The following is a 25,582-nucleotide window of genomic DNA, read 5'->3' on the forward strand; positions in this document are numbered from 1 at the left end:
AGGGCACGTGGGCCCAGTAGTTGTGGTGCGTGGACGTTGTTGCCCTGCAGCATGTGGGATCTTCTTGGACCAGGGAGAGAACTCATGTCCCCTGCACTGGCAGGTGGACTCAACCTCTGGACCACCAGGGAAGTCCTGTTATGTCAACATTAGCAAATTTAGGTCTCCTGGTCTCTTCCACCCTTATTCACACATCCTGTGCCCACTGTTCCATGCTCTTCTTTTTCACACAGATGCAGTATGTATGAAGCCTTCACCTGCTTTTCTCTGGGCTGTGTACTATGCTATTGGCATGCCCACTCCCCTCCTGATGGTCGTGCCCATTCATCCCTCTCTTTCACTTTCCCGTGAGATAAGCCGCAGTGCTTTCATGCACAGGTTTCAAGCACAAGTAAGAGATTCTATGGGGAATTCACATTAAAAAAAATAATTATTTACATTTATTTATTTGGCTGCATCGGGTTTTCCTTAGTTGTGGCACGTGGGCTCCCTGATTGTGGCACATGGATTCAGTCGTTGCAGAATGCAGACTTAGTTGCCCACATGACGTGTGGGACCTTAGTGCCCCAACCAGGAATCGAACCTGTGTCTCCTGCATGGGAATGTGTGTGCGCACGCTCAGTTGCATCCAACTGTGCGATGCCACGGACTGTAGTCCACCAGGCTCCTATGTCCATGGAATTTCCCAGGCAAGAATACTGGAGTGGTTTGCCATTTCCTTCACCAAGAGACTTTCCCACCCCCAGGGATTAACCCCCCGGCTCTTGCATCTCCTGCACTGGCAGGCAGATCTTTACCACTGCACCACCTGGGAAGCCCCCTGTATTGGAAGGTGGATTCTTAACCACAGGGCAACCAGGGAAGTCCTGTGGCATGCACACCTTAGCATTTGCTGGACCTCATCTGGTCGCCCTACAGAGTGTCTATAATCTCTGCCTCAGCCACTAGCGAGTGCTTGCAGGCTTCCGAATGGTTTGGTGGGATAGATGTTTTTGTTCTTTAGCTGCTGCCACTGGACTAGTTGCAGAAGCCCCCCATAGTTTCAGATCTAAAATTTTCTTTCAGACCCCCCAGAAAAGCTTCTGAGTGTCCTACTGGGTGGTGGTGGGGGGCGGGCTAGAGATTCATCCATTTATTGAACGTCTAGTATGTGCTGGGCCCTGCCGAGGTGCTGGGAATAGAGTGGTAGAGAATGCAGAAGACAAAGCCCTGCCTCTGCCAAGTGTGGCAGGGAGAAGACCAATACACACGTGAATCGATTTTAGTACAGGGCTGCAGGTTGCTTTTAAGAAATACAGAGCCAGGGAAAGGGGAGGGTGATAAGGAAGGAGCTATTTTAGCTATGGAATCAAGGCAGGGCCTCTCTGAGGAGGCGATCTTTCAGTGAAGACCAGCAGGAAATGAGAGTGAATTATGTGAAGATCTGGAGTAAAGTTGTTCCATGGAGGAGAGGGAGAGAATTGCTGTGCAAAGGCCCTGCGGCAGGCCCATGCCTGGTGTGTTGAAGGAACAGCGAGGGGGCCCAAGTGGCTGGAGCAGAGTGAGTGAGAGAGAGAGGGAGGGAGGAGGGGAGGACAGGGAGGGGACAGGGCTGGTTGTGCCAGGCTTTGTGAGCCGGAGGGAGGTGGGAACCCTGGAGGGCTGTGAACAGAGGAGGGGACAGAGCCTGACTCAGGTGCTCATGGGTGCCCTTTTGCCACTGCGGTCACTGGGGACCAGCTGAAAGTGACTGTGCTTGCCCAGGCGAGCAATGATGGGGCTGGACTAGATGGAGGCAGGGAAGGGGGGAGAAAAATTCTGGAGAGTTTTTTTTTTTTTTTTTGTAAGAGCTGGTAGATTGGCCAAGCAGTGGGTGCAGGGTGGGGTTAAGAGGAATTGAGGATAACTGTCAGATCTCTGGCCTGGCCTGAGTGTCTGCAAGAACGGGGAGGGACAGGCATGGGGACCCCTGTGTTAACAGAACATCCACTAAGGTTTCCAGAAGCAGAGGAAGTGCTTCTCTGCAGGTGTTGGAGGGGGCCTCCTGGAGCTGGTGGCTCCAAAGTCAGCCTGTGGGTGTCATGTGGGGCTGGTGTCCCCTGCCACCAACAAGCCAGTGGTGCCTCCTTTTCTCAGCCTCAGTTTCCCCATCTGTATAATGGGGATGGTAACAGAAGGCAGAAGTGAAATGAGTTAATATGTAAAAGCATTTAGAGCGCAGCCAGGTATACATTTGGGCTTACATGGGGCTGGGGCTTTGCCCAGCTCCAAGCTCCACTGGGGGTTTTGGGGCAGAAATGCAGATATTCACTAGAAGCCTCCAGTTCAAAATACAAAGGAGGCCTGGTTCACACACAAAGGAGGCTGAAGCCCAGAGTGGTTAGGGCACTTGATTCTGGCTGCACAGCCTGCGGCTCAGCATTCCTGGGCCCACACGTCCTCCCCACCTTGCCCCTCTCCTTCTCTGGGCATTTTCCACCCGCCGCCCCCTTGCCCCGGGGCTGCCAGCTTTGGTTCTTGGTGGTTTCCAGACTCCCCTTGGCTCCAGCCTGGCACTCATCTCCCACCTCCACAGGCGCTGAGTCCAGGGCCTGGTGCCAGGCAAGCCCGGGGAGGGGAGGGGGGTCTTGATGAGCACCCTCTGCTTTTACATCCAGTGTTCCCTCTGCTCCCTCCCCTCCCCCCTCCCCCGATGCTTCCACTAATGATGGAAGTGGGACTGGAGGGAGTGAGCGAAATTATATACACACGAACATATAAAAATTAGTTTAGGATCTGGGCCAAGAACCACTTGCGCTTGGCCAAGCATTGTGGGTAATTCATCGCCGATTACCATAAAAGCCAGAGCCTGCTGACAGGCGGCCGCGGGGCTTTTGTTTAAGATCCTGATGAATATATAATCTCTCCTGCCTGGAGCCCGAGATTCCCCCCCACCACCCCCGGGAAGGGTGTCCCCAGGCTCCTGCCCATGGGGCCGCCAGCTCTGGCCTGCTTGGGAGCTAGGCCTGCCCTGGGTCCATTGGTGAGCCTGCCTTGGAGGAGCGGCGTGGTGTTCAATGCCCACTGCTGTCTGCAATGACCCTCGGCCTGTAATACAGCCCCAGCCCTGGGCCCTGTTCCCTCAGGCCCTCATTCATCCACTCGGTGCACATTTATTGGGCTCCAACTGTTTGGCTGGCCCCGCGCGGGTGCTGGGATGCTGCAGTGACTGAGATCAACGGGATCCCTGGCTTTTTAGAGTTGGAGGTCTGATGGATGAGTAGATAAGCATGTATTCATATTTAAAGATTCCTCATCTCTTGCCCAGGAGATGCAGATTAAAACAACAAGATCCATTTTTTGCCCATCCGCTTGGCAAAAATGTATGAAGCTTGATGATTTCCAGATTGGAAATGGGAGGGGGACCCCTGGGCGTCATCAGCGGGAGAATAAATCAGCATGGCTACTTCTCACCATCTTTTATTTTTATTTTCTGGCCAGCTAACACATACATGTGAGCTATAATGGAGGATGTACAGAAGAATACACAGGGGAGAGTCTCTCTACTACCACTCCCCTCCTATCCACAGCTCTCCTCCCCTCTCCTTCGCCAGAAGCAGCCACCAGTCTCCTGCTAGGACAGCAGTTGGTAGACTTTTTCTGTAAAAGACCAGATAGTAAATCTTTTCAGCAATCTCCATCAATACTGTTCAGTGCCACTATTGTAGCATGAAAGCAGCCAGAGACAATATGTGAATGAATGGCGGTGGCTGGATGCCAATAAAGCTTTATTGACACAAACAGCCAGGGGCCAGATTGTTGGCCCCTGCTCTGTATTAGCACTGTCTAGCAGAACTTTTGTACAATTTTAGAAACACTCTCTGGTGATAGCTTTCTAATAAAATAGCCTCTGGCCACATGTGCTGTTGAGCATTGGAAATGTGACTAGTGCAAATGAAGACTCAACTTTTAAATTTTATTCCATTTTATTGCATTTAAATGTAAACAGCCACATGTGGCCCGTGGCCATAGTTTTGGACAGAGCAGTTATCTAGACATCTTCAGTGAACATTCAGTAGGCGGGTAGATTTATGTTCCCTGATTTAACCAAATGGTAGCATCTTTTAAAAGCTGTTCCATACTTTGGGGTTGTTTTTCCTCTCTCTTAAAAAAATGTATCTTAAAAGTGATTTCATAATTATACATCTGGCTCTATCTTCCTCTCCACAGCTGTGATACTGGTCTCATAATACTAAAAGATGGTAATCTTTTGTGGCACTATTTGGTCCCTTGCACCATTATCTGTTTAACCAATCCCCTATTGTTGGGCACTTAGGCTGTTTCAAGTCTTTTGCCATGAGGATTTTCTACACATGCCATTTCACAGGGATGTGTCTTTCAGAAAAACTCCTAGAAGTGATGTTAGCAGGTTCAAAGGGAAGGTGCAGACCCTCCAACTGGCCATCTCTCTGCACTGAGATGTGGAAGATGTGGATGCAAAGATTCACAGGCATTGGTCAAGACTGAGGTAAAAATAAAAAGTGGAGCCAACCTAGGTGTCCATCAACAGGGGACTGTAATAACCTTGTAATGGAAGATTATACACAGCGGGGGAAGTGTCTAGGGATGAGTGTGCTCAGTAGATACAGTGTCTTTTGAAAGAAGGAGGAATGCTGGGAAATGATACAGACAAGATGATACAATTTCACAGAAGAAAAAAACCACTCTGTATTCTGGTGTTGCTTTTGGTCTGTAACTGCTTGGGAGAGATATGCAGAGATTGACACAAACCAGCAATGGAGGTCGCTCCTAGGAGCAGATAAGAGGGGCTCTCCCGTCCACAAACCTTTGCATCTGCCACACACCAGATGCTTCCTGTCCTCAGCAGGAGGAATTTGAAAGAACAAATCTCCTGCCCTCTTGCAGCTAGCACTCCAGTTGGGGAGCCCGAGAATAAACAAAGCACAGATAAAACCCACATAAAATGTCAGAGAGAGTGGTAATTTGTGCTGAAGTGAAGTTGCTCAGTCATGTCTGACTCTTTGTGACCCCATGGACTGTAGCCTACAAGGCTCCTCAGTCCGTGGGATTTTCCAGGCAAGAGTACTGGAGTGGGTTGCCATTTCCTTCTCCAGAGGATCTTCCCCACCCAGGGCTCGAACCCGGGTCTCCCGCAGTGTAGGTAGGTGCTTTACCGTCTGAGCCATCAGGGAAGTCTTCTCTAGGGGGGAAAAATTCCAAGGGACTGGGGAGGGCCCAGAGTGGGAGGCAAAATTTTCAAGAGGATGTCCCAGAAGACCTCACTGAGAAAGTGACATTTGAGGGGGACTTCCTGGTGGTCCAGTGGTTAATGCTCTGTGTTTCTAACGTGCCTGCCAAAAAAAAAAAAAGTGAGATTTGAACAGAGGTGGTGAGGGAGGGAGACAGGTGGATTTTACAGGAAAGAATGTTCCCAGCAGGCGAATGGAGAGTGCAAAGGCCCGGAGGTGAGATCTCCTAGGACAATGGCTGAGTCCAAACCCCTGCCTTCACCCAAACCTGCACTCCCTCCATCTGGCTCCTAGATGAGCACTGCTTGCTGGGGAATAATTAATGATTTTTTAAAAATATTTATTTCTTTGGCTGCATAGGAATCTTAGTTGTCACACTTCAGGATTTTTAGCTGTGGCATGTGGGATCTAGTTCCCTAACTGGGGATTGAACCTGGGCCCCCTGTGTTGGGAGTACAGATTCTTAGCCACTGGACCCCCAGGGAAGTCCTGGAATAATTAATTATTAATCATAATACCTGATATATCTGGGAGCCAGAGGTCCATCTTTATGCCTCCATGGGGCCACCAGTCCCCACCCACATGTGAGCTACAAAGTCACAGATGGGCTAGGTTCAAGATGCTACAAATTCCAGGACTGGGTGACCTCCAGTCAGGCAGGAAGAAGGGAAGCCAAGGCCTGGATCGGGGGAAAGGGAGGAGGTGAGAACCAGCCTGTGTTCAAGTCCTAGTTCTGCCACTTTCTCGTGGTGAGAATAGGAGCCCAACCTCTAGGCCTTAGTTTCTCCAACTGAAAAATGGGGAGAATAGTAACCCCAGTCTTTGAGGTGATTCAGTGAGCTGCTTTGTGGATGCCTGGCCTACAGGAAGAGCCAGGAATAAGGGCCAGAGTGCTCACTGAGTGCACACTCTGCACCTGGCTTGGTTCAGAGCGCTTTCCCCCATTGTTGCTTGTTGTTCAGTCGCTCAGTCGTGTCTGACTCTTTGTGACCCCATGAATCGCAGCACGCCAGGCCTCCCTGTCTTATCACCAACTCCTGGAGTTCACTCAGACTCAGTCCATCGAGTCAGTGATGCCATCCAGCCATCTCATCCTCTGTCGTCCCCTTCTCCTCCTGCCCCCAATCCCTCCCAGCATCAGAGTCTTTTCCAATGAGTCAACTCTTCTCATGAGGTGGCCAAAGTACTGGAGTTTCAGCTTTAGCATCATTCCTTCCAAAAAACGCCCAGGGCTGATCTCCTTCAGAATGGATTGGTTGGATCTCCTTGCAGTCCAAGGGACTCTCAAGAGTCTTCTCCAATACCACAGTTCAAAAGCATCAATTCTTCAGCGCTCAGCCTTCTTCACAGTCCAACTCTCACATCCATACATGACCACAGGAAAAACCATAGCCTTGACTAGACGGACCTTAGTCGGCAAAGTAATGTCTCTGCTTTTGAATATGCTATCTAGGTTGGTCATAACTTTCCTTCCAAGGAGTAAGCGTCTTTTAATTTCATGGCTACAGTCACCATCTGTAGTGATTTTGGAGCCCCCAAAAATGAAGTGTGACACTGTTTCCACCGTTTCCCCATCTATTTCCCATGAAGTGATGGGACTGGATGCCATGATCTTCGTTTTCTGAATGTTGAGCTTTAAGCCAACTTTTTCACTCTCCTTTCACTTTCATCAAGAGACTTTTTAGTTCCTCTTCACTTTCTGCCATAAGGGTGGTGTCATCTGCATATCTGAGGTTATTGAGATTTCTCCCGGCATCTTGATTCCAGCTTGTGTTTCTTCCAGTCCAGCGTTTCTCATGATGTACTCTGCATAGAAGTTAAATAAGCAGGGTGACAATATACAGCCTTGATGTACTCCTTTTCCTATTTGAAACCAGTCTGCTGTTCCATGTCCAGTTCTAACTGTTGCTTCCTGACCTGCATACAGATTTCTCAAGAGGCAGGTTAGGTGGTCTGTATTCCCATCTCTTTCAGAATTTTCCACAGTTGATTGTGATCCACACAGTCAAAGGCTTTGGCATAGTCAATAAGGCAGAAATAGATGTTTTTCTCGAACTCTCTTGCCTTTTCCACGATCCAGCGGATGTTGGCAATTTGATCTCTGGTTCCTCTGCCTTTTCTAAAACCAGCTTGAACATCAGGAAGTTCACGGTTCACGTATTGCTGAAGCCTGGCTTGGAGAATTTTGAGCATTACTCTTTGCATCAGGTAGCCAAATTATCTGAACTTCAGCTTTGCCCCATACTAAGCCTTAAAGAGCATTCTGAAGTCTTGGAGGAGGGTGGGGTTGGGACCTGGACCCAACCTCTGTCTAAAGACGTCACCTTGCCCCACCTTGAGGACTTGAGAACTTGGGGAGCTGCCCAGAGAGGTCATGCCCACACCTGAGCTCATGGCTGGGTCAAGCAGGGACGGCAGCTCTGCTGTCGTCTGGCTCCTCAGGCTTCTCGCCTGTGAGGTGAGACTTAGCCTGAGGTTCCCATCCCCACTTCTTTCCATTTAATCCAGCACCACTTAGATTTCTTCTCCCAGTTCCCCTCTTCCTTCACATCTTCGATATCAGCTCTCCCAGAAGCCCTCCCCACCCCCATGCCAGATGCATTCCTCGTCACACCTCTGGTCGCTTAACTGCCAGAGCCCCCCATCTGCCTCCCCTGCAGCCTGTGAACTTCCTAATGCTGGGCCAGGACTGCCTGGGTCATCTTATGTCTCTATTGCTCAGCCTGGAGCCTGGTATACAGCAGGTGCTCTTTAAGTGCATGTGTGAAAGAATTGTTACGGAAGTATGATAATTGTTCATGCCTCAAATATGTTCATTCTTCACATCACATCCCTCCACCTTACTCCTCTAACGCTGTCTCCCTGTCTTTCCCCAGAGCTTAGTGTCTTCATTCCTACCGCAGGACCTTTGTACACGCTGTGTCCTCTACCCAGAATTCCCTCCCCACCCCCGTCTTTGTGTGGCTGCCTCCATCTATCTCCCTCCCTAGAAGAGAAACCCTGGGTGGTTGTCTGCCCTGGTTCCTGCTGCATCTCCAAAACTCAGAGTAGGGTCTTGTACAGGATAGATGGCTAAGATTTCAGTAGTGACCAAGGCTGGGTCCCACCCTCATGAGGCAAGTCGGTCAAATACTGCATGAAGCTCTGTCTTGGGCATCTCTCTGGCCAGTGCCTCAGTTTCTCTGATCATCAAAGGCCTTGACCCCACCAAAATCAGTCCCAGGAACCAAAAACCCAGTTGTCCTCTGCACAGGTGGGGACACAGAGACCCAGACAGGGGCAAGAACTTGCTAAAGGCCACACAGCTCCCTGGGGACCAAGATGGGCCAAGAACCTAGGGTTCCTGTCCTGCCTTCTCTGGGCCATGAGTCCTGAGAGGGACCTGCCACCAGCATGAAGCTTTTTAGGGGTGACCCAATGGAGGAAGCATCTGGTGGCACAGAGCTACACGGACCAGCAGCGACTCTGCTTTCATTCGGTAACAGGTCATAAGAAAGTCTCAGTCGGGTACAGGGTGATCTTTAAACCAATACCTGCCAGTCTCTCCATAACCAAATCCCATTGTGCTGCTGGGTTTAGCAACAGAATCCAGGGAAAATGGAAGAACTCAACTCATAGTTTCATTGTAATAATTTTTCTGGTGACTTTCAAGGCCAGGCAGTTAGAGCTGTGCGTTAGAGACTTAGTTTCTAAAGTAAATTAGTTTAAGAGAACGGCGTGAGCCAGTTGAATGAAAGATTTAATGAGGGTTATTGGGATGTGGCAGAAGTCGGGAACAAGACAGGGAGGATTTGAGGGGGAAATGCCACACGCGTCCCCACTGGGGACCTGGCGGGTACAGAGGCATCTTACAGAGAGGATGTGGCCAGATATATTAAAGCAGCCACAGCTGGTTCAAGGTGGGCGATGGGGGGCCTGGCAGAGGCGCTACCCCTGCCACCCCCACCTCTGACTGAGTCAGCACATTGGCACCTGGCTGCAGAGTGGAGTCTGGCTGTGGTTGGAGCAGCTTTTCACAAATGTCTGCGCTTGGGGCCAGAGCAGCAGCCCCCAGAGGGTGCCTGGGGTGGAAGCCAAGTAGACCCAGGTTCAAATCGAGCTGTGTGGATTTGTGGCTGCAGATGGTACCTGCTGACCTCCGCCAGTGACGTACATCAGCCCCTCCAGACTTTGCAAGGCCTCTTAGCCATTAGTTTATTCTTTCGTTCAGAAACCTTTTATTGAGTGCCTACTGCATGCCAGGCGCTAGGACCCAGCAGTAGCTGAAACTGACCTGGCCTTACCCTCCCAGTTCCCACCACTTCCAGCAGAGCTGTCCACAGAACTTTTTGTGCTGAGAGAAATATGTGATGTCTGTGCCAGTCCTGTGGCCACGAACCACACTGGAAACACGGTGTGACCGAGGAACTGGTTTTTGAATTTTAATTTTTTTAAATTTTAATTTAGTCACATGTGACTGGTGGTTCCTTATCAGACAGCATGAATCTAGGCAGTAAATGAGAAGTAGATAATTTCAGATGAAAATAAGTGACCCCCCTCCAAGAAAAAAAAGCTAGAGAATGAATATGCAATACAGGCTGATGGAATTGGTAACCTGAGTGGCAGTGATCAACCATGGTGATCAGTTCTTCTCTGAGGATGCAATGTTTGAGGGAGACCTGAGTCGACAGAAGGAAATAGCTGTGAAAATGTGGGGGAAGGGTGTTTCATACAGAGGAAACCAGTATGTGCAAAAGCCCTGGGGCAGGACTGTGCCTGGGGAGTTGGGGAAACAGCAAGGAGGCCCGTGGCTGGAGAAGAGTGAGCCAGGAGGGGAGGGCAGGGAAGGGACGGGGCAGGTCCTGAAGGGCCTTGTAGGCAGCAGCGCAGGACTTGGGCTTTTGTTGGAGGGAGTTGGGAGCCTAGAGGGTTGGGGGCAGAGGAAGAATGGGAGCTGATTCAGGTACTTACTGGCACCCTCTTGCTACTGTGGAGGGGAACAGGTTGTGTGGAGCAAAGAGCAGAGCTGGGGAACCAGGACAGGGGTGACTGGTCCGGGTGGGTACTGATGGGGACTAGACAGGATGGGAAGGGCATCTGGAGAGAGACTTGAGAGTATTTCCAGACCAGCAGCATGTGGTGAGGGAAGGAGAGGAGTCAGGCTTAGTCCCCAGGTTCTAGCCCGAGCCTCTGGAAGGACAGACTCCAATTCATTGAGCAGGGGAGGACACAGGGAAGAGAGGTTTGCTGGATCCAGCTGCACCTGAAAGCATCCCAGCTTTTTCCAGGAGAGGATGGTAGCTAGGCCTGAGGGAACCAGAAGATGGAAAAGGCAGATGAGGAGGTGCTGCGTGCCTGTGGCAGGGAGCGTGCTCACTGCGGTGTGACTGGCAGGCAGACACGGCGCCAGGGCCATGATGCCAGTGTGGGCGAGGCAGACACCGGGCTGGTCGGCACACGCTCGCTGCCCCAGGGCATGAATGCTGAGCTGGGTGGGGAGGGGCCCATTGGGCAACCTGAGGCCCGGGAGCCCCAGAGCCTGAGAAAGCAGGAAGCTGCCCAACCAGTTTCTCTCTTGCTCCCAAAGCCAAGTGCGTGGAGCTTGGTGGTTGCCCTTAAATGAAATTTTCAGAAATTTTGGTCCCAAATGTGAAGTCAGGGAAATGATTGGGAGTGGGGGGTCCTGCTTGAGAATGTCCAGGGTATAGTTGTTTTGTTGTTTTTTTTAAAAATATTTATTTATATCGCTACATTGGGTTTGGCAACCCACTCCAGTATTCTTGCCTGGAGAATCCCATGGACAGAGGAGCCTGGTGGGCTGCAGTCCAGGGGATCACAGAGTCAGACACGACTGAGGTGACTTAGCAAGCACGTCGGGTCTTACTTGCATCATGTAGGATCTTTAGTTGCAACTGGACTCCTCTAGTGTCTCGAGGACTCAATAGTTGAAGTGAGTGGACTTGGTTGCTCCCAGCATATGTGGGATCATCCCAGACCAGGGATCGAGCCTGCATCCTCTGCACTGCAATGCAGATTCTTAACCCCTGGGCCACCAGGGAAGTCCCCAGGGTGCAGCTTTACCTGGGTGGGCACATCAGGGTGGGTCTCAAAGGTTTCTGACCATCCTGAGGGAATCACCCTCTTCTTGGAAATAAGGAGGGTCACAGCTTGCTCTCACAATGTCCTTTTCTGTTGTTTATACTGGAGAGCGAGTGAAGACCCATTAAACTCTGTGGACTGGACCCTGGCAGATGGTTTCGTAATGGTGATCTCTGGGTACCCATCTGAGAAAGACTAGAAAGAGGCAGTTAGCCTCAGGTCCTTTGTACTTACTGCTCCTCTTGCCTGAAACTCTTCCCCTAGGAGTTTGTCTGTCAAGGTCTTTCTGAGAGGTTCCCCCAGACCCCTCCATCCTTCTAGAGCCTTACAGTTCATTTTGTTTTCTTTTTGCAGCCTCTCAGTATTTCTGGCCTTATGTTAGTGATGATGTTCGTTTTCCGGTGCATATCCATCTCTCCCTCTTAACTGTGAGCCGCGGGGGTGGGGCGGGGTAAGGGGATGGGGGGGCCGCTTTTCGTCCCACTGCTGTGTCCTCAGTGACCCATCACACAGTAGGTGCTCAGTAAGTGTTTCTGGAAAGAATGAATGAAAATGACCACATGCTAACAGTTCTTCTCCTGGAGAGGGGTGGATTGTGGGCAATTTTTATTTTCTTCTTCATGCTGATTTCCCCTAATTTTCTGCTGCACGAGCCTATTTTATAATTAGAAGAAAAGTTATTTTGAAAAAAAATTACCCCCCAAATGTCCCAGCTGCAGGAGCTGACGTGATTTAGCCCCAGGCTGCATCCCAAGGACAGCGGCCTCCTGTGTGTATAGAGAGGATGTAGCAACTGATTTGTGGGCTCCGCCTGGGGCTCCTCACGGGCATTGGGTGGGCCGAGCAGTCAGGGAGGGCTTCCCGGAGGTGGCAGCTCTAGCCTTCAGCGTGTTCAGATCAGAGTGCTCAAGGTAATCATCCTGAGTCCCCTCTTTAACTTGCACCTCACAACCAACCCTTTAGAAAACTTCCTTGGCTCTGCCTTCCTAATCTATCCAAAATGTGCCCATGCCCTTCCCTGCCCCACCCTGCCACCTCACTTCTCTGCCTCCACCTGATCAGTTCCCTCATCACTTGCCTGACCCAGTGCAGTCACCTCTGCCCTGGTTCTCCAGCTCCCCCACCCCCAGTCTGTTCTCCATGCGGTAGCCACAGGGTATCTGAGAATACCTGAGTCACACCCCACCTTTCCTCTGCCTACAGCCCTCCAGCATGCCCACCTCCTTCAGGGTAGCCTAAGGCCCTGCATCAACCTGCCCTATTCCCCTCGCTGCCTCCTCTCCTCCTCACTCACTCTGCTCCAGCCACACGGGTCTCTTTGCTGTCCCTCCACCACACCAGAGACTGTTCTGCTCCAAGGCCTTTGCACGTGCAACACCTCCTTCAGGTCTTACTCAGATGTCACCTTCCCACTCCCTTCCTTGTCATTCCCTCCCTCAATCCTGTCCAGCTTCTTTGCAACCCCATGGACTGTAGCACGCCAGGCTTCCCTGTCCTTCACTGTCTCCCCGAGTTTGCTCAGATTCATGTCCTTTGAGTCAGTGATGTTATCTAACCATGTCATCCTCTGTTGCCCCCTTCTTCTCCTGCCCTCAGTCTTTCACAGCATCAGGGTCTTTTCCAGTGAGTCAGCCCTTCACATCAAGTGGCCAAAGTTTTGGAGCTGCAGCATCAGTCCTTCCAGTGAAGATTCAGGGTTGATTTCTTTAGACTTTTGAATGTTGACTTCCCACTCCCTGACCTTCCTATTTAATACTGCATCCCACCCCACATGTCCCCTCTTCCCTCACTTCGTCCATCTTTTTTTTTTTTTTTTCACTTGGCCACACCATGAGGCAAATGTAGGATCCTAGTTTCCGGAACAGGGTACTAGACCCAGGCCCCTGCATTGGAAGCACAGAGTCTTAACCACTGGACTACCAGGAAAGTCCCTACTTTGTTCATCTTCATAGCACCTAGCACCAACTACCTGGTGTATTTTCTTTATTTCCCTCCTCATCCACTGCCTGTCCTGGAGCATCAGGATCATGAGGGCAGAGATCCTGCTCAGTCTTGGTCACTGCTCCATCTCCAGTGCCTCCAGCCAGGCCTGGCACGTCGTAGGAACTTCCCTGGTGGTCCAGTGGCTAAGACTCCCTGCTTCCAATACAGGGTGCCTGGGTTCGATTCCTGGTCAGGGAACTAAGATTCCATGTGCTGCAACTAAGACCTGGTGCAAATAAATTCATAAATAAAAAGAAACATTTTTTAAAAGAGGGCAGATAGGGACTTCCCTGGTGATTCAGTGGCTCAGACACCATGCTCCCGATGCAAGGGGCCCAGGTTCCATCACTGGTCAGGGAACTGGATCCCACATGCTGTAACTAAAGATTCCACATGATGTAACTAAGACTTGACACAGCCAAATAAATTTTAAAAATGGATAAATAAAAAAAGGGTGGATGAAGACCCCTGCTTTGGGATGCACACTGTAGCATCTTGGGGAGAATGTAGAACTTGGAGGGGGTGCTCTTCTGGGTAAGAACTCAGCCTGGCTGTTACAGAAATGTTTGCTGAGAACCTGCTGGGTGCTGGGCACCCAACTCGGGGCACACACTCTGATCGAGACAGAGACAAACCCAGCCCTGTCCTCTGAGGTCACAGTCTGGTGGGAGAGACAGACCTGTGTCCAGACAGTTAACATATGGGATGATCAGAACTGTGATGGTTGGGGGGTGGGGTGGGGATTGTTCAGGCCATTGAGCAGACAGGGCCTCCCAGCTGAGGGAGGCCAGACGCAGGGCTTGTCTGGCTCCACCTCTACCTAGGAGGCGGCTGTGTTCCTACCCCACTGTGGTCTCCTCCTTCACCTGGAAGCAGGAAGTCATTTCCAGGGAGACACAGGCAAGGGCGCAGACAGGGTAAGGCCTGCCTGGGAGGGGGTGGCACATCCCCAGCCACCATCCTCTGGGGCTTGAGCAGCCCAGAGACAGGCATTTCTGCCCCAGGTCACCCAGCCTGATGACATGGGTTCATTGGGTGCCTGTTGTGTGCCTGCTTTGCATTTCATATGGGGAAACCAAGGCCCCAAATGGCGCAGATTCTTGCTTGAAGTCATGTGGGATGTACCTGGATTCAAACCAGGGTCTGCACGAGCCCTTGGCCTGGACCATCAGCCTGTAGATGCAAGCGAAGCATGCTCCTGAGGGCATTCTCTGAGGGTCCACTGTGTGTCCTACCACACTGCGGTAGGGAGGAGGTTCTGCCGCTTGATTCCACACCCATGTTGACCCAGAGCACCTCCTGTGTGCTTCCCACAAGGTGCTGGATTTCCAGGTGTCTGTCCCACCTCTATGAAGCATCAGCTCTGGCCCCCCCCCCCCCGGGTTATGGGGAAAGGAGGTGTCAGAATATTTCTCACTTAGCAGCACCTACTATGTGTTCATTTAGCAGCACCTACTATGTGTCCCATGAAGAAGGGGCAAGTGGAGAGTCTGCCTGTAGATGTAGAGTACTTACCATGTGCCCTGTGTTTTGAAGAATCTGGTGCATGGCTCTCCAATGCATGGCTCCCCTGTGCCAGGGGAAGTGGAATTATATGCTCTGTTTTGCAAAAGCAGGGCCGGAAAACGGGCAGATCACCCAGGGAGGGTGCATTCGGTGCTGGGGAGAGATGGGGGTAGATCTGGCAGGGCATGGATGGGCAACCTTGGGAAGTGAGTAGTCCAGGTCCCTAGCAGAAGGGCTCACAATGGGGCCCTCAGGGCCTCCCCCAGCTGCCTGTGCACCCTCACCGCCCCCATCAGAGCCCATGTTCTTTGCCCCACTGGGCGGTGAGCTTCTAGAGGCTGAGACCTGTCTGTCTCAGCTCTGCTGTTTACCCCTGGGCTTTACCTTTATAGTGATTTGTCATTTTCTGGCTCCAGGCCTTCTGTAGCATCGTGGGTAAGGGTGCTTAGTCGCTGGACCCAAACTTTGGTTCGAATCCCTGCTCTTCCTGACCTTGGTCATTTCTCTCTGTTCCTCCCTAACCCCTTCGGAAAATGGGGGTGATTGACAGTGGGGTGATGTGAGCCGTCACAAGGCCTGGAGTATACTTAGATCTCGATACAGGCTGGCTGTGGGAGTCGTCCTGAGCCAACGGGATCAGAGGTGGAATTCGCCTGGAATGGGATCAGCCGGGGAAACCGGCCCCCCGCAGCGGCCCATGGTCTCTGTCAGGCCTCTCTCCCCTCCCTGACGACTTCCCCAAGCTCCCAGGACCTACCGGGCCTCCGAATTCCCGGCCTCTCCCTCGGAGTTTTCAAACCCGCACCGGGGCCGCAGCGCCGGCTGGGATTGGCTGCCTGGGTGGGGCCACCCCTCCTTCCCCACCCCCCTGCCCTGTCTTCCCCTCCCCCTCCGGATCGGGTGTCTCGGGCTTGGCACGGTGGCCCCATCTGTTTCCAATCTGGCCCTGTGCTCTCCGCCCTCTCCCCACAGTTGTGGCTCGGGTGGGGGGCCTGTGCCACAGTGTTCTCGTTCGCCCCCCCACCACAAACACCGCCAGCCCCCTCCTGGACTCCCAGCAGAAGGAAAGCCTCTTTGTGCCTGCGCCCTTCCCCCACCCTGTGGACTTCTGTGTTCGTAGGGGGCGCGGCCTTTGCCATCCAACCCAGACTGGGAGGGGATTTTCTGCCCCTTCTTCGACCTCCTGTATTTGGGTCTGTTTGGGGCGCCCCCTCTGACGCCCTGTCCAGCATCCAGTCCCTTTATCTGTTACCATGGCCACGGTCAGCGCCTGGAAGGGAGAGAGGAGCAGGGTAGGGGGCGCCCTCTGGCATCTGGCCTTCCAAAGGGAGGTTCTTGGGCTATGTCCCTTGGGGCGCCCCCTCGGGTATGTGCACACTCCGGGAGCAGAGTGCACACAGTGCACTCCCTGGGGGCCTCCCGGGCACAGGACCCCAATCCACGTAGGCTTCCAGTGCCCACAGATCTGGCTCCCAACTGGTCCCCCCGCCCTACTTCCGGCCGGGCCCCGCCCGAGGTTTGCTGTGGAGCCCCCTCCCCAGGCCCACCCCCTGCCGGCTCCGCCCATGGTCCCGCCCCGCCCCGCCCCCAGGCCGAGCTCGCTGGGCCTCGGCCTCTCTCAATACTCGCAGCGCGCGGCGCTCCGGGCGGACCCAGGGAAGGGCTGCAGCCGGCCCGGCCGAGGCAGCGCGGGGACCCGGGCCCTGATCTCTGAGCCTTAGGGTGAGTGCGTTGGGACCCCCTTCCACCTCGAGGCTCAGTCTGCGCTGGGCTTTGTCTCTTTCTTCGCCCCTACTCAGGCTCCCGAGACGGGGGCGGGGGGGTACCCTCTGGGTTCCCTCCACACCCCCGCTGCGTGTGGTCTGGCCTGGCTACCCACCAGGGACATCTCAAGCCCACCGCTGCCTGGCGCGCCTCCCCCATTCAGACCGGTCGGTCTATAACTTTGGAAAACTCCAGACCGTTATGCTCCGTGGGGTCCCCTCCCCCGCCTGGCCCCCAGCCCGACCTCCTCTCCCACCTCCTGGGAGTGGAGCCAGGCCCCGGCAGCCTTCGCTCCCAGCCCGGGCGGAGGGGGTGCTCTGATAGAGGGCTTCTGATAGGGGGCTTTGGCTTTCTTCCCGCTGGGGACCCGCTTTGCAGAGGAGGTGACAGAACTCCGGGGGTGGGATGGGGGTAGGGCCGTAATTGGCTGGGATCCTTGCTCTTGCTGCTCCCCAAAACTCCCAGAAAGTTTCCCTCTGTCTGTTTGTCCCTGCGCCCCTCAGATTTATTCTCTGCGTCTTGGTGTCTTTAATAAACTGAAGGGTCAGGCAAGTATTTCAGCTCCCACCGACCCTCTCTCCATGCCTGTCTCCTTGTCCCTAAGTTCCCATGCCTCTGAATCCTCCACCTGCCCTCCCCGTTTTGTTTTAATTTTTAAATTTTATTATTGAAGTATAGTTGCTTTATGGGGGCTTCCCAGGTGGCTCAGTGGTAAAGAATCCACCTGCCAAACAGGAGACCTGGATTTGATCCCTGGGTTGGGAAGATCCCCGGAAGATGAAAATGGCTACCCACTCAAGTATTCTTACCGGAGAATTTTCATGGACAGAGAAGCCTGGTGGGTTGTAGTCCATGGGTCCCCAAGTTGGACATGACTGACTGGCTAAAACAACAAACATAGTTTCTTTGCACTGCTGTGTTGGACACCACCCCCCCACCCCGCCGTCCCCCACCCTGCCCCGCTTATTGCCTAAGAGTCCTGCTTCCCCGATTCCTACCCCAGAGGGGCTTCCTGGGGGAGGGAGAACCCCTGTTGGGGGCTGGCCCAGCCCTCCAACCTCTGCCTGCCCCTTGATGAGCCTCCCCTCCGTCTCTTAATGCTTGAGCAGTTTCCCTACACCCAAGAGCCACGTCGGCTGACATGGTGGCTTCTTCTGGCCTCAGTTTCCCTCTCTGAAAAGGACGTGAACACAGGAATGGCGTGGGTCAAATGGGGCCAGGCATGAAGTAGGCATCTAATAAACGCACATTCCTGGAGTGGGGAGAAGACTCCCATCCTGGAGGTTGATAGGTCTGTGAGGAGTAGAGCTATGATGGGAGACACTGGCACTGGGACAGTCCAGAGGGGGCCATGATCCTGCCTGGGGTATGCAGGAGGGCTTCCTGGAGGAGGTGACAGCTCCACTGAGACCCGAGTATGATTGTGCAGGCTGCGGTTGGTTGGAGAGTGATGAAAAGGTGTGCTGGGCGGAGGGGACATCGTGCACAAATGTCCCTGTGTGAGCCAGAAGGTGATGAGTAGGGACACCCACGGGGCAAACAGCACTTGCCGTGCGATGTGATGGAGTTGGCTGTTCTGGGTGGCTGAGGTTAGGAGTCTAGATTTGAATGGACTTTGATGGAAACCAGGGAAGGTTTTAGAGCAGAGGAGGGGCAGAGTCCAAAACAGCTACTTCCAGCCCCAGGGTCAAGGGTCAGGACTGGGCAGAGGACGGGTCCCTGGACGAGTCCACTCTCAGCCTGGGATGAGGAGGTCTGTGGCTACGGCTTGAAGGATGAGTTGACAAGTGGGTCCCCTGGAAGGAAGACCTGTATTAGGAAAGGCCCAGAGGCCCGAGGCAGAGCAGTGCGTTCTGAGAACCACGCAAAGAGGGAACAGGGCAGGCCCAGTACATCGAGTAGAGGTGCTAGGGAGCCCGGCAGGTGTGAGCAGGGCAGAGGTGCACCCAGATCTTGATGTTCCAGGCTCCCGCACGAAGCCGGTGCAGGGGACATGCTGGCAGGAGCCACTCTGGCAGTGAGGCCCTGCAGGGAGTGTGGACTCTGAGCTTGACTGGGAGCTGGTCTCTGGCCTCAAATCTTAACCCACCCTTAACCTTGGTGTGTGACCCTCAATGTGCAGCTAGCACTCTCTGAGCCTCAATTTCCTCCTCTGTCAAACAGAAGGAAGCATGGGGAGTACTTCAAAGGGCTGGGCATGTGGAAGAGACACTCATTACTCCCTCTGGGACTGGGCCTGGCTCCCCAGACGCCCTGCCCATCCATTCCAGGCTGTGGGGACCCTTGGGGACAGCTTGCAATACAAACCAATGGTCAATTAAAGGCAGAACCCTGGGCCCTGGTCCTAGCTCATTCCTGGAAGGTAACAGGGCCAGCCTCATCTGGCCGCACCCTGAGCCCGTCTGCCTGTGGGAGGACATTGAGGCCCCAAGAGGGAGGGGGCCTCAGCCAGAGCCGCATGGAGTCCACCAGGGGCTGCAGGGGCAGAGCTTGGCCCCTGTGTCAACCTTTGGGGACACAGCAACCCAGGGAGGCAGGAGGCAGGAAGGCCCACCCCTGAGGCCCTGGGAAAGGGGGTCCAGGCTGCAGGAAAGTCCCCAGGCCCAGAAAGGAGGCAGCGGAGCCACAGAGGTATGGGGGGTGGGGTGGGTGTGATGGCCATGGGACTGTGCATCCCTGAGGGACTTTTCCTTAATAGGGACAAGCCACCCAGCCTTCCCTCTGCCTGGCTTTTGGAAATCCCTGAGGGTCAGGGTTGCACAGATGAGCCCCCTGGTCCCCAGGATGGCCCAGACCCAGAGGCGGGGCAGGGAGAGGCAGCAGGGAGTCCTCAGACCCCCAGGAGACCTTGCCTCGTGAAGGCGACACAGAGCCTATTTGCTGCCCAGTCCTGGTCATAATCACCCTTTCATGCTCCCTGCTGTGTGTGGGCACAAAAAGCTGGCTCCAGGATCGCGTGACCTGCGCCCTGGCGCCTGACTGGAATGGTTGCCCGCTCACCCACTCTGAGCAAAGCCTGGTAGCCCCTAGAGGCCGTCCAGCAGCACCAGGCCCAGAGAGGGTCATTCATTTTCCCGAGATCACACAGCAGCTAGGGAAGAACACAGTCCTGTGTCGACGTGGACGGTGGAACCAAGGCTCCGCCCAGCTGAGGGGCTTTGGCAGAGTCTCCTTTCCTCTGTGAGCCTCAGTTTCCCCATCTGTGCAGGTTGAGCACCCACCAGTGCCCAGCTGCTGGGCGTGGATGGTGGACAGTTTGGCACCTGGCACAGAGGCGGGCAGGGATCCTCCCGCGCCCTGGGTTCCTTGTGCAGAGGCCGCTCTCTCCCCTCCTCCCCTCCTCCGCATGCTGTGCCCAGCCTCACTGGCCACGCAGGTTATTTCCTGTCACTCGCATGGGTGGCTGTTCCCTTCTTAACGACCACGCCATCCTCCAGGACCTTGGGGATCTCGCTGCGTCATGCTGCCCCAAAGCTCCCACCTCAGTTTCTCTTTCTCAGCCGTGCTGGGGCTGGTGACCCAGGCTGCTTTATGTGTGATGGCCATAGAGGAGGCTTGGCGTGGTGCCAGTCTGGCCACATCCCCTCCCCCCTGCTCAGAGGCCTCCCTGCTGAGGCCTCCTTGCCACCACTCTGCCCTAATCTCTCCCCATCTGCTCCTTGCCCTTCCTCATGCTGTTCCGTTCTGTGGAGACACCCACCCCCATTCTGCTTCCCCCTTTAATTCTCAGCCAAGTAATCACGTATGTGTGCATGGTAAGTCACTTCAGTCACATCCAAGTCTTTGCAACTCCATGGACTGTAGCCCACCAGACTTCTCTGTCCATTGCCATGCCCTCCTCTGGGGGATCTTCCCAACCCAGGAACTGAACCCACATCACTTACGTCTCTTGCACTGGAAGGCGGGTTCATATTAATATTGAATCTGGAGGTGGTAAGGTCCAGGCAGTGGGCATAGCACATGCAAAGGTCCTGAGACAGATGTGTTTAGGAACTGTGCCAGGGGGCCCCTGTGGCTTGAGCAGAGGGAGTGGGGCGGGTGGGTGGAGGAGGTCCTGCATGGCCTTTTGAGTGGTGGGGAGGACTTGCACTTTCACCCCCAAAGGAAGGGGCATGGGACCTGGCTTGGATGCTCACTGGGGCCCTCTGGCTTTGAGGCAAGGACAGACAGGGCAGGAGACATGGCAGGTGATGACAGCATCGGTCCAGGAGAGCAATGATGGGACTGGACCCAATAGAGACAGAAAAAAGGGTAAGAAGTAGACAGACTCGGACCAGACTTTGAAGGCAGAGCTGATAGGATTTGTTTATCTCCTCCCCTGACCCCTTGTAGAAGACTCTCACACCCGAGTCTTGCAGGAAGCCAGAGGAGGGAGAGAGCCAGGGACTTTGCTATAGCAAGATCCTTCAGGGAGGGTGGGACCCTGAGAGACCCTGGAACTTGGAACCTTCTGTTCTGTCTGATCCTCTCCTACCCCCATTCCTGCCCCAGGCCTTGCAAACCCCCAGTGCTCTGCCCTCCCCGCGCCCAGCAGGCTGGACTGGCCTCTTTGGGGGAGCTAGGAGCTGATGGCCAGGCCCCGCCTGTGCCTGGATCAGCCCCATCCTGCCCAGTCATTGAGAAGGCGTGGGCCCAGCGGGTAATTAGGGGCCTCCCAGTCTAGAAGGCGGCTGCCCTTGGCTTCCATGGGGCATGGGGGATCGGGGGAGCATCGTGGCCAGGGCCCTTCATGTGGGTGACCCCTGCCCATGCCAACTTGTATTAGAGGTAAGTAGACAGGAACTAGGAGGTCACCCCCACCTTACCCTTACGCCAGGGGGCCCTGGCAACCCTGGGTTTGGCAGTCTGTGTTGCTACGCTGCCTCGGTTTCCCTGAGGCTCTGCGCAGGCCTGACCCGCAGATCCAAGTAGTCTGGGCCAGAGCCCCACCCTGTCCCCCAGATGGTGCTGAGTCTGTGTGCATCTGTGGGTGGCGTCAGCTGCTGTGGTCACCCTGGCCGCAGCTGGCCACGGGCCATTTCTCCAGGGCCTTCACCGTCCTTGTCAGCCACTTTTGCTCTGAAAGGGCCTGTAGAGGGATTGCCAGGGGAGGTGGCTGGCTCCAGGCTTCCGTTTCCCCATCTGCACATCCTGGACCAGTTGGGTCCGAGTGTGTGCCTGTGGTCTGACTGTGCGTGTGCCTGTGTGTGTACACGTGGATGAGGGGGTCTTGACTATGCGTTTCTGGGTGTATATTGTCTGGATGGGTGCAGGCTCTGTCTGCTGACTGCCTATCTCTGTCGCCCCACTATGTGCCCACATCTGAGTCGGGGGGCTGTGTGTTTTCACCTCCCGTGTCCCATGGAGCTCGCATCTGCCTCCATACTCATGTTCGCTCACAACCCAGCTGTGTGTGTATATTGCCTGCGTGCCCGTGACCCTGTGTGTGCGTGTCTCCCCTGGCTGTGTATCTGTGATCTTGGCGTGGACCCGTGTCTGCCTCTGATCTGACTGTTGACATATGCTGTCAGCCCCATTGCAACCCTGTGTCTGGAGCCTGATTTTGTGCCTGTCCGTGTGCCTGTGGTGAGTGTTATTGGCCTGACTACGAAGAATTGATGCCTTTGAACTGTGGTGTTAGAGAAGACTCTTGAGAGCCCCTTGGACTGCAAGGAGATCAAGCCAGTCAATCCTGAAGGAAATCAATCCTGAACGTTCATTGGAAGGACTGATGCTAAAGCTGCAATACTTTGGCCACCTCATGCAAAGAACTGACTTGTTAGAAAAGACCCTGATGCTGGGAAAGATTGAGGGCAGGAGGGGAAGGGGACGACAGAGGATGAGATGGTTGGATGGCATCACCGACTTGATGGATATGAGTTTGAGCAAACTCTGGGGGTTGGTGATGGACAGGAAGAGTCGGACATGACTAAGCGACTGGACTGAACCGAGGCACGTGGACCCATCTCTGTCACCTGACTGTACATCTGTGATGGTGTCTGGTCTCCCTGTCTGTGACCTGACTGTGTGCAAGCAGCCTCCATCTCTGTCTGGTCTCATGTGGTCTAACTGTGTGCCTGTTGAGCCCCCCAGCCCCCACTCTTCTCATCCTGATTTCTCCACTCTCCACCCTGGACCATGACCCGGCCACCACCAGCCCAGCATTCCCCTAGGGCTGCTCTGGGGCTGGGCGAGGTGACCGCAGCTGGGTATTTTGGGAGCCAGAATCACAGGAGCCGCCCCATCATTACATGGCACCCATCCTTGTGGCCATGGTCTGGACCCACCCAGGGCATGGCCTCTGCCTGTCCCTCCCTTGTGCCCTGGCTAGGGAAGGCACTGGGGAGGGGGCTGTCCCAGGGTTTGGGTCCCAAGAAGGACCCTTCTGCCTTAGCAGAGGTTGAATTCCGTGGGAGAAACAGACTCTGGTGATACACGTTCGCATTTGACTTGCACACTGGGATAAATGCCGTGGAGGATGAGCTCAGTCGTTTCTGAAGCCGTGGGATGTGGCATGGGGGTGGGGGCTGACCTGTGAGAGGCAGGGAGGGCTTCTGGAGGAAGCAACAGTGGGACTGAGACCTGTCACGCAGCAGTTGGGATTGGGGGGAACAGCATTCCCGGCAAGGAACTTAGTGGGTTCAAAGGCTTGGAGGTGGGGTTGAGCTGGGGCTGTGTGGCCACACCTCCCAAGGGAGGGGGCAGGAGATCAGCAGGAACGGCTTCCTCTGGGGGTCACAGGAGCCATAGGTGTTAGAGCAGGGCAGAAACCAGCAGAGGTGTTTGGGAGGGAGGATCCATCTGGTGGCCAAAGGGTCCTGGTGGTAGGGACAGTCGGCAGTGTCACCCGGAGCCTTGGCCTTCAACAGGCTCAGCCTGGGAATGGGAGGACTCGGATGTTCAGAGTGATTTCTAGTGGGGGGCTCAGCCAAGGTCTTGGGTCTGGGCTCCATTGGAGCTGAGGCTTAAGTGGGATCAGGACCCAGCCAGGGGTAGGGGTGTCTCTGTCCATTCAGGCTAACATAAAAAAATATCACAGACTGAGCGGATTATAAACAACACTCATTTCTCACGGTTCTGGAGGCCGAAAGCCGAAGATCAAGGTGCTGGCAGATCTAGTGTCTGGTGAGAACCCGCCTCCTGATTCGCAGATGATCCTCTTCTTGCTGTGTCCTCATGGTGGGGGTAGCGGGGGAGCTCTTTGGGTCCCTTTGAAAGTGTTAGTCACTCAGTCATGGCTGACTCTTTGCGACCCCATGGACTGTAGCCCACCAGGCTCCTCTATCCATGGGATTCTCTAGGCAAGAATACTGGAGTGGGTAACCATTCCCTTCTCCAGGGGATCTTCCCAACCCAGGGATCGAACCTGGGTCTCCCACACTGCAGGCAGATTTCTTACCGTCTGAACCCCCCAGGGAAGCCCCATTATAAGGGCACTAATCCCATTCATGAGGGCTCCACCGCATGACCTGACTGCCTCCCAAAGACCTTTAATATCATCCACACAAAGGGTTAGATTTCAACATCATGATTTTGTTGGGGGCAGAACACAGACATTCAGTTCATCATAGGGGCTCAGTGCTCTCATTCTGCCCCATCATCACCCCATGACCCTCAAACCCCATAATTCTCCTCTGCCCCTCTGTGATCCTCCAGCTGCCTCCCCCACGAAGGCACCCTGGATTCCTGCTCCCCTCTCACAGCCCCTTTGTTTATCTCTGCAGACGCTGCCCCGTCTGACGCTTGGCTCGAGGCCTCTCTGTGAGGGACCTGGGGGGCTATCCCCCCCTTCAGGGTGGAGGTCGAAGGTCGAAGTTTGCAGGTCACGGCTGAGCATGGCGCCTGCCTGGGGCCATGGTGTAGCATCTGTGATCAGGCCTGTGGGCCTCCTCGTGGTCCTGCTGGTCGGAGGCTGTGCCGCAGAAGGTAAGTGCGGGTATCTGAGTTTGCATGTGCGCATGTGAAAACGTGTCCCCACCTCTCCCTGAGGGCCCGTGGTTTTGCCAAGCAGAACCTTTGTGCTCCGTGAACGAGGCCAAGTAGAATGCTTGCTTTGTGCTGGGTCCTGTGAGGTGCTGAGGCCGATCTTAAGGATGGCATTAAAAAGCAGTCATAGTAACAGGAGTGACCATGTGGGTTTCCGAAGCATCGACTCTGCACCCAGACCAGTGCTAAATGCAGACTTTATCTGCCTCCTCTCCCTCCACCTCACAGAACCCAGCTAGTCTCATTACCATCCCCATTTTTGGATCAGAGAAACCAAGGCTTAGAGGAGGAGGCAGGGACTTACTTGAAGTTACTCCTGAAGAAGCCGCAGAGTTCACTTTCGCTTGCCACAAGTAGAAACACCAGTGACCAATTGTTTGACACACAGACAATCAAATCTTCCCAGGAGGAGCCAGGGGAGGCTTCTTGGGAGAGAGGGCATTGGAGCTGGGGTTTTGTGGGTGTGTAGGAGTTTGCCTATAGAAAGGGCATTACTGGTCAAGGTGTTATCACATGGAAAGGCCTGGAGTTAAAAAAAAAAAAAAAGCTTTGTGTAGTTTGGGGATGGGCAAGGCTGTGTTTGTAGAAGTAACGTGGGAAGGATGAGGGTTGGTCCTGGGCCCAATGCCAAAGTCTATGTCACAACTAAGGGCTTAGAGGAGTGTTATTCAGGCCTAAGGGGACATTAAATGTCAAGTCAGCAGAAAAACTGGGATCTGGTATTAGGCTAGATTTGAATCCTGACTTTGCTGTCAACCTGCTAGCTGACTTTGGGCCAATGAGTCAGCCTCTCTCAGTGGCTGTTTCCACCATGATTGAATGAGACTCAGCATCATCTGCCTCCCAGCATTCCCAGGACATGGACATGCCATAACCCCTGCATGCTACCTACACATAGTAGGCCTGCAATCTTGGGTTATCACGAGCATAAGAATTATTGCCCCTGGATGAGAACACCAGAGACATACACACCTGCTTTGTACATTTGTGCTTTTTCTTGTTTTCATATTGTTTTACAAGAAATGCCTAACCCATTCAGATCAACCACCACCATCTGA

General features: G+C 54.0%; 1 protein-coding gene across 7 annotated transcripts in view; it reads left to right on the forward strand.

Annotated features, from left to right (window-relative positions):
• PTPRS (protein tyrosine phosphatase receptor type S) overlaps positions 1–25,582 on the forward strand; it is a 110,422-nt gene that overhangs the window by 20,831 nt on the left and 64,009 nt on the right. For 6 of the 7 annotated variants that reach the window (XM_027969824.3, XM_027969827.3, XM_027969826.3 and 3 more), the window contains exons 1-2: positions 16,396–16,517; positions 24,263–24,464. In XM_027969824.3, the coding sequence (XP_027825625.1) occupies positions 24,374–24,464 (91 nt within the window). In that variant the 5' untranslated portion in view covers positions 16,396–16,517; positions 24,263–24,373. Of the gene's footprint in view, positions 1–16,395; positions 16,518–24,262; positions 24,465–25,582 lie in introns of those variants that run through there. The other variant, XM_060416308.1, reaches the window with a different exon arrangement.

The sequence above is a fragment of the Ovis aries genome, chromosome 5 (assembly GCF_016772045.2).
Source record: "Ovis aries strain OAR_USU_Benz2616 breed Rambouillet chromosome 5, ARS-UI_Ramb_v3.0, whole genome shotgun sequence".
Lineage (NCBI taxonomy): Eukaryota > Metazoa > Chordata > Mammalia > Artiodactyla > Bovidae > Ovis > Ovis aries.